The 12,500-nt window shown below is 40.3% G+C and overlaps 4 protein-coding genes across 5 annotated transcripts in view; 3 read left to right on the forward strand and 1 right to left on the reverse strand.

The window, feature by feature from the left end:
• LOC134185739 (protection of telomeres protein 1-like) overlaps positions 1 to 1,863 on the reverse strand; it is a 2,093-nt gene extending 230 nt beyond the window's left edge. The window contains exon 1 of the mRNA XM_062653604.1: positions 1 to 1,863. This exon is cut by the window's left edge and continues 230 nt beyond it. Coding sequence (XP_062509588.1) covers positions 1 to 1,857 — 1,857 coding nt within the window. The 5' untranslated portion in view covers positions 1,858 to 1,863.
• A 956-nt stretch (positions 1,864 to 2,819) lies between these two features.
• LOC134185769 (putative ferric-chelate reductase 1) lies at positions 2,820 to 5,266 on the forward strand. The gene is made up of 6 exons (XM_062653640.1): positions 2,820 to 2,965; positions 3,594 to 3,780; positions 3,965 to 4,110; positions 4,210 to 4,310; positions 4,377 to 4,452; positions 4,604 to 5,266. The coding sequence occupies exons 1-6, from the start codon at positions 2,957 to 2,959 to the stop codon at positions 4,991 to 4,993; spliced, it is 909 nt and encodes a 302-aa protein (XP_062509624.1). The 5' UTR covers positions 2,820 to 2,956; the 3' UTR covers positions 4,994 to 5,266.
• Positions 5,267 to 5,616: 350 nt separating this feature from the next.
• LOC134185888 (putative defense protein 3) lies at positions 5,617 to 7,898 on the forward strand. Its single transcript, XM_062653771.1, has 6 exons — positions 5,617 to 5,721; positions 6,390 to 6,576; positions 6,785 to 6,930; positions 7,017 to 7,117; positions 7,201 to 7,276; positions 7,408 to 7,898. Exons 1-6 carry the CDS (start codon positions 5,713 to 5,715, stop codon positions 7,678 to 7,680), a joined length of 792 nt encoding a protein of 263 aa, XP_062509755.1. The 5' UTR covers positions 5,617 to 5,712; the 3' UTR covers positions 7,681 to 7,898.
• Positions 7,899 to 8,292: 394 nt separating this feature from the next.
• Positions 8,293 to 12,500, forward strand: part of LOC134185472 (putative ferric-chelate reductase 1) — a 12,122-nt gene continuing 7,914 nt past the window's right edge. For both annotated transcript variants that reach the window (XM_062653263.1, XM_062653264.1), the window contains exons 1-8: positions 8,293 to 8,415; positions 9,064 to 9,250; positions 9,513 to 9,658; positions 9,961 to 10,061; positions 10,145 to 10,220; positions 11,971 to 12,042; positions 12,108 to 12,293; positions 12,366 to 12,479. In XM_062653263.1, the coding sequence (XP_062509247.1) occupies positions 8,407 to 8,415; positions 9,064 to 9,250; positions 9,513 to 9,658; positions 9,961 to 10,061; positions 10,145 to 10,220; positions 11,971 to 12,042; positions 12,108 to 12,293; positions 12,366 to 12,479 (891 nt within the window). In that variant the 5' untranslated portion in view covers positions 8,293 to 8,406. The remainder of the gene's footprint in view (positions 8,416 to 9,063; positions 9,251 to 9,512; positions 9,659 to 9,960; positions 10,062 to 10,144; positions 10,221 to 11,970; positions 12,043 to 12,107; positions 12,294 to 12,365; positions 12,480 to 12,500) is intronic.

A 12,500-nucleotide genomic window follows, 5' to 3' on the forward strand; every position in this document is an offset into this window, starting at 1 on the left:
AAGCTTGTTGTGATTGTTTCTTGAAGTTAGAATGGATGCGGCTGCTTCCAATCTCTTCGTCAGAGATTCATCATTGTTTTGTTGCTGATTTCCACCAACAAAGTCCATCAAATCATCTGAACACACAATCACTTCCAAGGTGCATGAGTCATCAGTAAGATAGATATAAAACAGCTTGTCTTCATGAAAGTCACACCTTCCCCCAGCACGGCATCCTATCATATCATCATCAACTAAACACGCTGTGTTTTTCCCATAATGACATCTTGAACACACGAATCGTTTCCATTCATTCGACATTGATGGAAACACTTTGGTAACTTTTGCTTGACAACGAAACACTCCAGGAACTTTAGGATGCTCTATGATGTCTTCAATTGTTGAAAATTTTATTTTATCACTATTTGATATCAGAAGGCGACTTATCACTTGCTCTTGAGATTCGTCTTTACGGCCGTTTCCATCCCACATCCTCTTCTTCAAATCCATCACATTGTCGTCTGTCTCTGACAGAATTACTATTCCCCGACCATATGCTGTGCCTTTATGGAGACAGATCTGAACAAGTTGTGAAGAGGGGTTGTCTTCATCTTGACCAGATGTCGATTCAATGACCACAGCATGGCAGTTGCGCAAACAGATATATTGTCCAGGCTTCAGCTTTGCTGCAGTTACTGAATGATCATCATATGCAAACACATCACTAAAATATCCGTCTTGTTCCACCATACTTGCCAACTGTTGATCAAACTGTTGCATATCAACGAGTGCTCTCTTCACATTTGCTGGTGGCTGAAAACCATCACAAACACGAATAATTGTACACGAATGTTGACTTACTTCTGCGATTCCAACAACCTGACAAATGAGATCAAAATGGGTAGACGGTTGAATGATGTTCAAGTAACAAATAGTGCGTTTGTCTAACATGTCAGTCTGCTGGACAGTCCACTCTCTCAAAGACTCCACTGTCTTCTTGTCGTTGTCCGTAAATGTTATATTCCTATGACCTGATCTCGCATCAAACGGTTGTCCCTGTTTGCCATCAAATACAACACAAGAAAGGCCTTTCTGTGCTACGCCTTGTAAGTTACTCTGATATGTTTGAACCTTGAGTCTATGAATTCTTACAATATCTCCTGTTGTTCTGATGTGAGGCAACAGTTTCTCTTCTTTACTGAACATCACACATCTGAAACCGTCAGGACAAGAAGGATCGACAAGATTCACAAGACACGTGAAATCTGTTCCCTTGCTTGCATACGGTGGCTTAAAAAACTTCACAACTCCATACACATTAGCCGTTTCTCCATCTCTCAATTCACCAAGTTGTTTGTATTGATATAGAATAGAATGTGCTTCTGCCTTCTTTGAAGGATTCATAAGAGAAGGATCAATATCGAGCAAATGTGCAGGCCGCTTGGTGTTTCCTGTTGAACGAGATGGTTTGTCTGATTTAAGAACATATAAAGGGCCTGTTTTAAACTCATCTGACATATAAAGCAAATTGTGATGATCATCAGATTTCCCTTTAGGTGCCAAGTCAACATTAGGAGAGAAAAGCCAAACAAAGTCTTTTAGAGCAAGCTGCTCACAATCGTCTGCATACTTTCCTCGCAAATAAACCGTAATTTCATTAAGTGAACTTGAAGTGTCCGACGGTAGAGATTTCAAGATGATTTTCAGTTGTAAAGTATCCCGGATAACCATAGACGGCCATTTGATGTGAACGAATCCTCTAATAAACGTGCCGGACATGTCGCTAGAAGAAGATATGTCACACACTTTGACGAGTTTGTTTGCTTCGATAGCGTTCTTGAAGGAAGGCTCGTCCACTGTAGACAGAAAATGCGCCATTGTTGCTTGTTGAAATCAATTGTAGACGTTAGAAGTCACGTGGTAACCGCAGCCTATAAATGCCCGTACACTATATATACCGTATTCGCCCGTAATAACGCCCATACCGAAATAACGCCCATGCCCGTATATACGTCCATGTGCGACAGGTCAGCACTTTCAGCTCGAAAAAACGCCCATGCCCAACTATACGCCCATGCCCAAGTTTAAGCCCAGAATACGCATGCGCAGGCAAAACAAAAGGGTCCGCAGAACATTCGTCTCCGTCTGTGTGCGTTTGATGAGCTGGTGTCAATGTTGAGTGAGAGTGCTTGCCGCTAGACTCATCTCTTCATTGCCATTACCGCCCCTGATGCTCTTGACGGGCTTCAGTCCGACCACGTGTGTATAGTGTTTAGTTTCTGCGTGTATGTTGATGCTGAATGGATACCAGTACCTTAGATCTTGCAAATGGATAATTGCAAGCATTTGTGGTATTTCTGTCTTCAAGTATTTAGATAATGACTGGCTAGACGACAACATTTAGTGACCATGTATACGCCTAGGACCAGAATAACGCCCATGCCCTAGTATACGCCCAGAAAAAAAGTGTTTCTTTTCTATACGCCCAGGGCGTTATCACGGGCGAATACGGTACCAAGAATGGTATGTAGAGTCAGACTTATCTAGAGGACCATTATAGATGGATTAACGTCTTCGCCGCTCAAGCGACAAGTCGCAGGAGTCATCGGAGTCATTCACTAATGAAGGTATGGATGACCTTCACCTTTACCCAACCTAGCTCTGCACGTGACGTCTCGTGACTCTAGCTAGGGAATGCTTTGTGCTCCACTAATCTAGAATATCGACTAAAAGAAATACTATAACTACCGGAATCTCAGTATAATAATCTTTCTATATTAGGCTATATAATTTATTAGCAAATGAATGTCACACTATGATATGATAATATATTGTATTTACACTAATTAGTGCAATTTTAGAGGTGTGAGTCTTTACGTCACGTGATGAATATTTGATCAAGACCTTTACTGCCGTCAACTGGTTCTAGAGTCTGCAATCAGCTATCTAACAGCTGGACATCAGTCTGAGAATTAGAATGACAAAGGTGAGGAAGTCCACATGCTGATTCCTCAATCCTGATGTGCAATTTGAGAACCACGCCCTCTTTCCAAACTTTCTGGTCGTTGTAGCAAATCGTCTACTCAAGCGTTGCATTGCTCATTTATATTGTTTTGCCATTTTATGTAGTATTGTGTTGCTACAATAAATTACGATGTAATTGTTGTGCAACGTTCTAAATTTTAGACACAATGGGTTAGAAATCACACACACAGTTTAATGAAATTTGCGCTATGGCAACAATCTAGCATCGCTGGACCTCCAAAATGGAGGTCCAGCTAGCTGTCACAGTTTAATTTTTGGGAGACCTTGTCTAGCATATCTATTCAAGAGGCCACACCTACTTAATTAATATAGCATGGGTAGGCTGTAGCCTCCCCAGGTCCATGCGTAGCAATGCCACTGGCAACACCGTACTGTAGCAACTTGTGTGTGTGTGTGTGTGTGTGTGTGTGTGTGTGTGTGTGTGTGTGTGTGTGTGTGTGTGTGTGTGTGTGTGTGTGTGTGTGTGTGTGTGTGTGTGTGTGTGTGTGTGTGTGTGTGTGTGTGTGTGTGTGTGTGTGTGTGTGTGTGTGTTACTAGTGGTTAAGTAATGCTGACATTTGTTTTTGTAGATGCTTGCAATTATTGCAGTCATGTGCTGCATTCAAACTGTTGTTGGGTATCCAGGTGGAGCTCCTACTTCACAGTGTGTACAGATGACTCCACAATCTCCTCATGGTTCAAGTCAGGCAACAGCTAGTCCGTATCAGATCACAACTAATGCTTCATCTGGATATGTGCCTGGGCGGACATACACAGGTAGGTAGGCTTACAACTTGTTGAATTTGTGTGTGTGTGTGTGTGTGCATGTGCGTGCGCACGTGTTGTGTGTGTTTGTGTGTGTGTGTGTGTGTGTGCACGTGCGGGCACATGTGCCTGGTGAGTGGGTGTGCGCAAGCGCAAGTGATGTGTTTGTGTGATTTACATTGATTTGTGTTTTTAGTGACCATTTCAAAGATCAGTGTGTCAACACCTGATTTCAAAGGCTTTCTTTGTCAAATTCGTCAAGTTGATTCAACTATTCCCGTTGGAACATTCGCTGTTGCTGATGGAAACAAAGCTCAGACCAGAGATTGTACATCAACTGCTGTTAGTAGATTGTACTAACTCAACTAATGTGTTAAATTAATTTATATATATATATATATATATAATATAATGTGTATGTCATATGTATTATGTTGTCAGAGTTCTGTGACACACAAAAACAGGAACACAGTTACTGACCAGACTTTCTATTGGACAGCAAGTGCTAGCCCTTTGGGTGTTGGTACACAACTGTTTGTTAGGTAAGTATATATTAACTTAATAGGATTGTCGTTTGTTATTTGTCATTCCATTTATTGACTATATAGATGCACTGTTGTTCAACAGTTGGCCACATTGTGGGTAGGCATAGCGTCAACGACATTTCAAGAACTTGCTTTGCCGGTAATTGTAACTGCAATGTTTATTAATTAAATTGATACTTTGAAAAAATAAGTGTGGGTTGACAATATTTGTGACACCCTCAGACCAGAAGCGTACAGACACATCAATGAACTGTTGTGTCGGGCTCCACATATAAATGTGACTGTTTTAGGTGAGCACTACCAAGACCACAACCACCAGCGCAAGTGTTATCACAACTGCCAGAACTACTGCTGCAACGACTGCCGGAATGACTGCCAAACCAACTACCAGACTGACTGCCGAACCAACTACTAGAATGACTGTCAGCTCTGCTGATGTTTCCACTACTAAAGTTTTACCACCTCAACAACAAGCAACCTCTCAGACAACAGCAGCCGTGATGTCTGATTCAGCAGGAAGGCAAACCACAGATTTAGCAGCAAGTCAGAAGTCGACTTCACCAGGAAATGGAATATCTTCATCACCAACAAGCACGAGTGGTGGCACAGCTGCAGGATGCTTGTCTTCTCTGCAGTTGCCAGTCATTTGCTTTCTTGCGATTGCTGCGTTTTTTCTGTAGTCATCTTTATTGTGACAGCTTTGTTCATTAGTTGCAATTTCTGTGTGTCGTAGTGTTTCCGATATACAACAATGTCTCATGCAGGAATGATTAGAGTGACAGAACTAGCAGACATTTTTGTAAATGCTGTTGTTGTTGTTGTTGTTGTTGTTTTTGTGGTGGTGGTGGTGTTGCATATGGTGGTGGTGCTGGTGTGGTTTTATTTGTCTTTTATACAAGCAAAGAACTGTGATGATGTCATACTAATTAATGCTGAAATTAACATATAGGGGAAGGCTGCAAATTATATTGTTGGTATAATTCATTTTCTATGTTTGTCTTGCGTGTTTTATCTGTCTGTCTGTCTGTCTGTCTGTCTGTCTGTCTGTCTGTCTGTCTGTCTGCATGTCTGTCTGTCTGTCAATATATCTGTCTGTCTGTCTGTCTGTCTGTCTGTCTGAGTCTAAAAACTAAACGTTTAATGTGTCAGAAAATACGTGCAATTTAACAAATTAGTGTCAATGTTATCTGTAATAAATATGCAGCCTCTTCTCTTTCTTCCTTCTTTCTTCTCCCCTCCCACTTTCCCGAGGCTAACATGACATAATATATAGGCGCGGTCTTTACATCACGTGACAGATAGCTATCTGAGATCTTCACTGAAACTGTTCCAAGCGACCACTGGTGCGAGACTGTACAATAATCTTTCTAAACTCTCGAACATCAGTCTACAGATCAAAATGGAAAAAGTGAGTATGTTTGTATGAAGCTGCATGCCTGAGCGCCAAATTTTACGACACGCCCACTTCAGTCTGCGGTCGTCGTGGTAGCAAATTGTTCACTCAGGCGTTGCAATTGCCATGTATTGTAGTGCTACGACTTGCAGTGCGATCGATGTATGATCGCAGTGCATGATTCGTCCATAATTATACGTTATTATGTCGACACAAAGTTCGAGATCACGCACAGTCCGCTAACTTAATTTGCGGCAAACATTGACACGTCACCTATAGCAACAGTACAGTGGTATCTAGCAACACTGTAGCAAGTGTAGCATACCAGGTAGCTAGCTACAAACGGCAGTGCTATTAATGTTGACGCGTGTGAACTTGCATGATCGACTTGCATTTTGATTCTGTAACGACGAAATGTTTCATTGCATCATATATGATCACATTGTGGGCTTAATTAATTGCTAGATTGAACTTTTTAGTGTATAGATAGGTATGCTCGCTGTACACTAATTTCAAGGTAAAAGGTCAGTGTTTCTTGAGGGTACTGCTTAGTAATTAATTGGGCAACACAATGGTGTGAGTGTGTGAGTGCGTGGGTGCGTGAGAGCATGTGTGTTTTGGGTATACAATACATTACTGATATATACATTTCTGTGGTTGATGCTGGTGTTTTGTTTTTGTAGATGCTTGCAATTATTGCAGTCATGTGCTGCATTCAAACTGTTGTTGGGTATCCAGGTGGAGCTCCTACTACACAGTGTGTACAGATGACTCCACAATCTCCTCATGGTTCAAGTCAGGCAACAGCTAGTCCGTATCAGATCACAACTAATGCTTCATCTGGATATGTGCCTGGGCGGACATATACAGGTACGTAGGCTTACAACTTGTTGGATTTGTGTGTGTGTGTGTGTGTGTGTGTGTGTGTGTGTGTGTGTGCATGTGCGTGTGCGCGTGTTGTGTGTGTTTGTGTGTGTGTGTGTGTGTGTGTGTGTGCGCGCGCGCACGCGCCTGGTGAGTGGGTGTGCGCAAGCGCAAGTGATGTGTTTGTGTGATTTACATTGATTTGTGTTTTTAGTGACCATTTCAAAGATCAGTGCGTCAACACCTGATTTCAAAGGCTTTCTTTGTCAAGTTCGTCAAGTTGGTTCAACTACTCCCATTGGAACATTCGCTGTTGCTGATGGAAACAAAGCTCAGACCAGAGATTGTACATCAACTGCTGTTAGTAGATTGTACTAACTCAACTAATGTGTTAAATTAATTTATATATATATATAATATGTATGTCATGTGTATTATGGCGTCAGAGTTCTGTGACACACAAAAACAGGAACACAGTTACTGATCAGACTTTCTATTGGACAGCAAGTGCTAGCCCTTTGGGTGTTAGTACACAACTGTTTGTTAGGTAAGTATAATATATATTAATAGGATGCATGGACTCGGTTGATGTCGTTTGTTATTTGTCATCTCATTTTATTGACTATATAGATGCACTGTTGTTCAACAGTTGGCCACATTGTGGGTAGGCGTAGCGTCAACTACATTTCAAGAACTTGCTTTGCCGGTAATTGTAACTGCAATGTTTATTAAATTGATACTGTGGGTTGACAATATTTGACACCCTCAGACCAGAAGCATACAGACACATCAATGAACTGTTGTGTCGGACTCCACATATAAATGTGACTATTTTAGGTGAGCACTATCAATATCGCAGCCACCAGCGCAAGTGTTATCACAACTGCCAGAACTACTGCTGCAATGACTGCCGGAATGACTGCAACAGTGATGTCTGATTCAGCAGGAAGGCAAACCACAGTTTTAGCAGCAAGTCAGAAGTCGACTTCACCAGGAAATGGAATATCTTCATCACCAACAAGCAAGAGTGGTGGCACAGCTGCAGGATGCTTGTCTTCTCTGCAGTTGCCAGTCATTTGCTTTCTTGCGATTGCTGCGTTTTTTCTGTAGTCATCTTCATTGTGACAGCTTTGTTCATTAATTGCAATTTCTGTGTGTCGTAGTGTTTCCGATATACAACAATGTCTCATGCAGGAATGATTAGAGTGACAGAACTAGCAGACATTTTTGTAAATGCTGTTGTTGTTGTTGTTTTTGTGGTGGTGGTGGTGTTGCATATGGTGGTGGTGCTGGTGTGGTTTTATTGTCTTTTTATACAAGCAAAAGAACTGTGATGCTGTCATGCTTAATTAATGCTGAAATTAACATATGGGGAAAGACTGCAAATTTATATTGTTGTTATAATTCATTTTCTATGTTTGTCTTGCGTGTTTTATCTGTCTGTCTGTCTGTCTGTCTGTCTGTCTGTCAATATATCTGTCTGTCTGTCTGTCTGTCTGTCTGTCTGAGTCTAAAACTAAATGATTAATGTGTCAGAAAATACGTGCAATTCAACAAATTAGTGTCAATGTTATCTGTAATAAATACGTAGCCTCTTCTCTTTCTTCCTGCTTTCTTTTCTCCTCCCACTCTCATGTGGAGACAGCAGTCTGGGGTACCGAGGCTAACATAATATACAGAGCCCTATATAGGGCTCTGATAATATATAGGCGCGGTCTGTACATCACGTGACAGATATCCTATCTGAGATCTTCACTGAAACTGTTTCAAGCGACCACTGGTGCGAGACTCTACAATCATCTTTCTAAACTCTCAAACATCAGTCTAAAGATCAAAATGAAAAAAGTGAGTGTATGTTTGTTTGTATGAAGCTGCATGCCTGAGCGCCAAATTTTTGCGCCACGCCCACTTCAGTCTGCGGTCGTTGTGGTCACTCAGGCGTTGCAATTGCCATGTACTGTAGTGCTACGACTTACAATGCGATCAACGTATGATCGAACTGCATGATTCGTGCATGATATTCTACGTTATTGACACAAACGTTCGAGATCACGCACAGTCTTGCTAACTTAATTAACTTGCAGCAACACGTTACGTATAGCAACAGTATACACTGTAGCGAGTGTAGCATACCCGAGTAGCTAGCTACAAACGGCAGTGCTAGTAATGTTGACGCGTGTGAACACACAGTTGCATGATCGACTTTCATTTTGATTCTGTGACGACGAAATGTTTCATTGCATCATGATCACATTGTGGGCTTAATTAATTAATTAATTGCTAGATTGAACTTTTTAGTGTATAGATAGGCATGCTCGCTGTACGCTTATTTCAAGGTAAAAGGTCAGTGTTTCCTAGTAATTAATTAATTGGGCAACACAATGGTGTGAGTGCGTGAGTGTGTGGGTGCGTGAGAGCATGTGTGTTTTGGGTATACAATAAACTACTGATACATACATTTCTGTGGTTGATGCTGGTGTTTTGTTTTTGTAGATGCTTGCAATTGTTGCAGTTATGTGCTGCATTCAAACTGTTGTTGGGTATCCAGGTGGAGCTCCTGCTACACAGTGTGTACAGATGACTCCGCAGTCTCCTCATGGTTCAAGTCAGGCAACAGCTAGTCCGTATCAGATCACAACTAATGCTTCATCTGGATATGTGCCTGGGCGGACATATACAGGTACGTAGGCTTACAACTTGTTGCATTTGTGTGTGTGTGTGTGTGTGTGTGTGTGTGTGTGTGTGTGTGTGTGTGTGTGTGTGTGTGTGTGTGTGTGTGTGGTGTGTGTTTGTGTGTTTGTGTGCGTGTGTGTTTGTGTGTGTGTGTGTGTGTGTGTGTGTGTGTGTTTGTGTGCGTGAGTTGGCACGCGCGTGCCTGGTGAGCAGGTGTGTGCATGTGCAAGTGATGTGTTTGTATGATTTACATTGATTTGTGTTTTTAGTGACCATTTCAAAGATCAGTGTGTCAACACCTGATTTCAAAGGCTTTCTTTGTCAAGTTCGTCAAGTTGGTTCAACTACTCCCGTTGGAACGTTTGATGTTGCTGATGGAAACAAAGCTCAGACCAGAGATTGTACATCAACTGCTGTTAGTGTTTGTGTGTACTGAAACTCAATCGATGAATTATTTAGTATTTATATATTATTTATATTATTTATTATTTCTAATTTATTAAGTTATTGAATAAACTGAAAATACTAAAACATTTATTAATTTATTAATTCTTAATATAGTTATTAATTCTTAATTTATTAATTCTTAATTTATTATTTCTTAGTATATTTATTAATTCTTAATATATTTATTAATTCTTAATTTATTTATTTGTTTATTAATTACATGTAATTGTTGCTATATGAATATGTATGTCATGTGTATTATGTTGTCAGAGTTCTGTGACACACAGAAACAGGAACACAGTTACTGACCAGACTTTCTATTGGACAGCAAGTGCTAGACCTTTGGGTGTTGGTACACAACTGTTTGTTAGGTAAGTATAATTAATATATATTAATAGGATGCATGGACTCGGTTGATGTTGTTTGTTATTTGTTGTCATTTTATTGACTATAGATGCACTGTTGTTCAACAGTTGGCCACTTTGTGGGTAGGCGTACAGTCAACGACATTTCAAGAACTTGCTTTGCCGGTATTGTAACTGCAATGTTTATTGAGAATTTTATTTGGTCTGTTTTTGTTTGTTTGGTTTTATATTGTATTGTATTGTATTGTATTGTATTGTATGGTATGGTATGGTATTGTATTGTATGGTATTGTATTGTATGGTATTGTATAGTGTGGTGTGGTGTGGTGTGGTGTGGTATGGTGTGGTATGGTGTGGTGTGGTGTGGTGTGGTGTGGTGTGGTGTGGTGTGGTGTGGTGTGGTGTGGTATTGTATTGTGTATTGTATGGTATGGTATGGTATTGTATTGTATTGTATTGTATTGTGTTGTATTGTATTGTGTATTGTATGGTATGGTATGGTATGGTATTGTATTGTATTGTATTGTATTGTATTGTATTGTATTGTATTGTGTATTGTATGGTATGGTATGGTATGGTATTGTATTGTATTGTATTGTATTGTATTGTATTGTATTGTATTGTATTGTATGGTATGGTATGGTATTGTATTGTATGGTATTGTATAGTGTGGTGTGGTGTGGTGTGGTGTGGTGTGGTATGGTGTGGTATGGTGTGGTGTGGTGTGGTGTGGTGTGGTGTGGTGTGGTGTGGTGTGGTGTGGTGTGGTGTGGTGTGGTGTGGTGTGGTGTGGTGTGGTATTGTATTGTGTATTGTATGGTATGGTATGGTATTGTATTGTATTGTATTGTATTGTGTTGTATTGTATTGTGTATTGTATGGTATGGTATGGTATGGTATTGTATTGTATTGTATTGTATTGTATTGTATTGTATTGTATTGTGTATTGTATGGTATGGTATGGTATGGTATTGTATTGTATTGTATTGTATTGTATTGTATTGTATTGTGTATTGTATGGTATGGTATGGTATGGTATGATATGGTATGGTATGGTATGGTATGCCACTATGGTATGGTATGGTATGGTATCATGGTATGGTATTGTATTGTATGGTATGGTATGGTATTGTATTGTATTATATTATATTGCTTGTATTATATTATATTATATTGTTTGTATTATATTATATCATGTCATTTTGTGATCTTGGTGCAATATATAAATATTATTAGTACTCTCAGGGCAAAGCTGCATGCTACTGAGCATATCCACGGTGACGATAGTGGAACGACCCTCAGAGATGAGGTCCAGCTGCGATATAAGCAGGGAACCATTCTAATGAATAAATTATTTTTTGACGAATAAGCATGCAGTCGTGGACCTGCAGCGGCAGCATCACCAGTAGGTGGCGTACTACTGTATGTGGCACTACTGTTCCCAAAGAAAACCAACAAAGCTCGTTGACAGTACACATGGCGAGTACAGGCCGCCATCAAATAAGCCTTGCTAACTTGAGGTTATACGCCTTGGCGTTGATCCGTGTATCACTATGGTCTTGGATTATGCTCTGCAGTGATGCTTTTGTGGTCATGGGACAGCAGTATAGTACTGTGGTGTACTTTATGACAAGAATGAAGGTCCATCAGTCATTCTGGCAAACCACTGCGTCTTACTTGCTTGCATGCTTGTTGTATCTCCTGCCCCTGTACGTACTTGGTAATCTAGGACGAGAGAGTGGGTCTGATATTACACAAGTCTTACTCACTATAAACTATTCTATGCGCAGGTTCTGCTTTGTTCATGTCTCATTAGTAGTACTATTATTTTATAAACACAACGCAATGTTATTGATATAAATTATTATACATGATAACAAATATTATTTATTTTTATTTTTTTATTATATTTTAGACAGACGAGACTATTCCTCCAACTACACCTGCTCCACCAACCACACCTGCTCCTTCTGTTCCCTCTATACCAGTATGCCTTCATTTTCTCACCGTAAGATACTATACAAGCTACTTACTTTCTGTTTTTCTTGTTAGTTGGATTTCTCTGGATGTGGCTCAACTAAACTTTGCTATCGTGACCCATCAGACTGCACTACAGCAGCAAGCTGCAAGTATGCAATGATCAGTGAGTATGACTCGACTCAAAAAAGATTGACATTCTTCCTTGCTTCCAATGCTGGAGGGTTTGCTGCTGTTGGTTTTTCAAAAGACAGCAGTATGGTAAGAGATGATGTGTTTGCAGCAGCCACAGTCTTGTGTTGATGTGAGTGAGCGTTTGGTTTGTGTGTGTAGGGAGAGGATGACGTTATTGGGTGTCAACGAGATGCCAATAATGATAGGGTGTATGTTAAAGATGGATGGAATCCTGGTGGTAGAAATCCGAATCAGTATGATGCTGATCAATCTGTAAGACCTTGTGTGTGTGTG

This window comes from Corticium candelabrum, chromosome 10 (genome assembly GCF_963422355.1).
Source record: "Corticium candelabrum chromosome 10, ooCorCand1.1, whole genome shotgun sequence".
Taxonomy (NCBI): Eukaryota; Metazoa; Porifera; class Homoscleromorpha; order Homosclerophorida; family Plakinidae; genus Corticium; species Corticium candelabrum.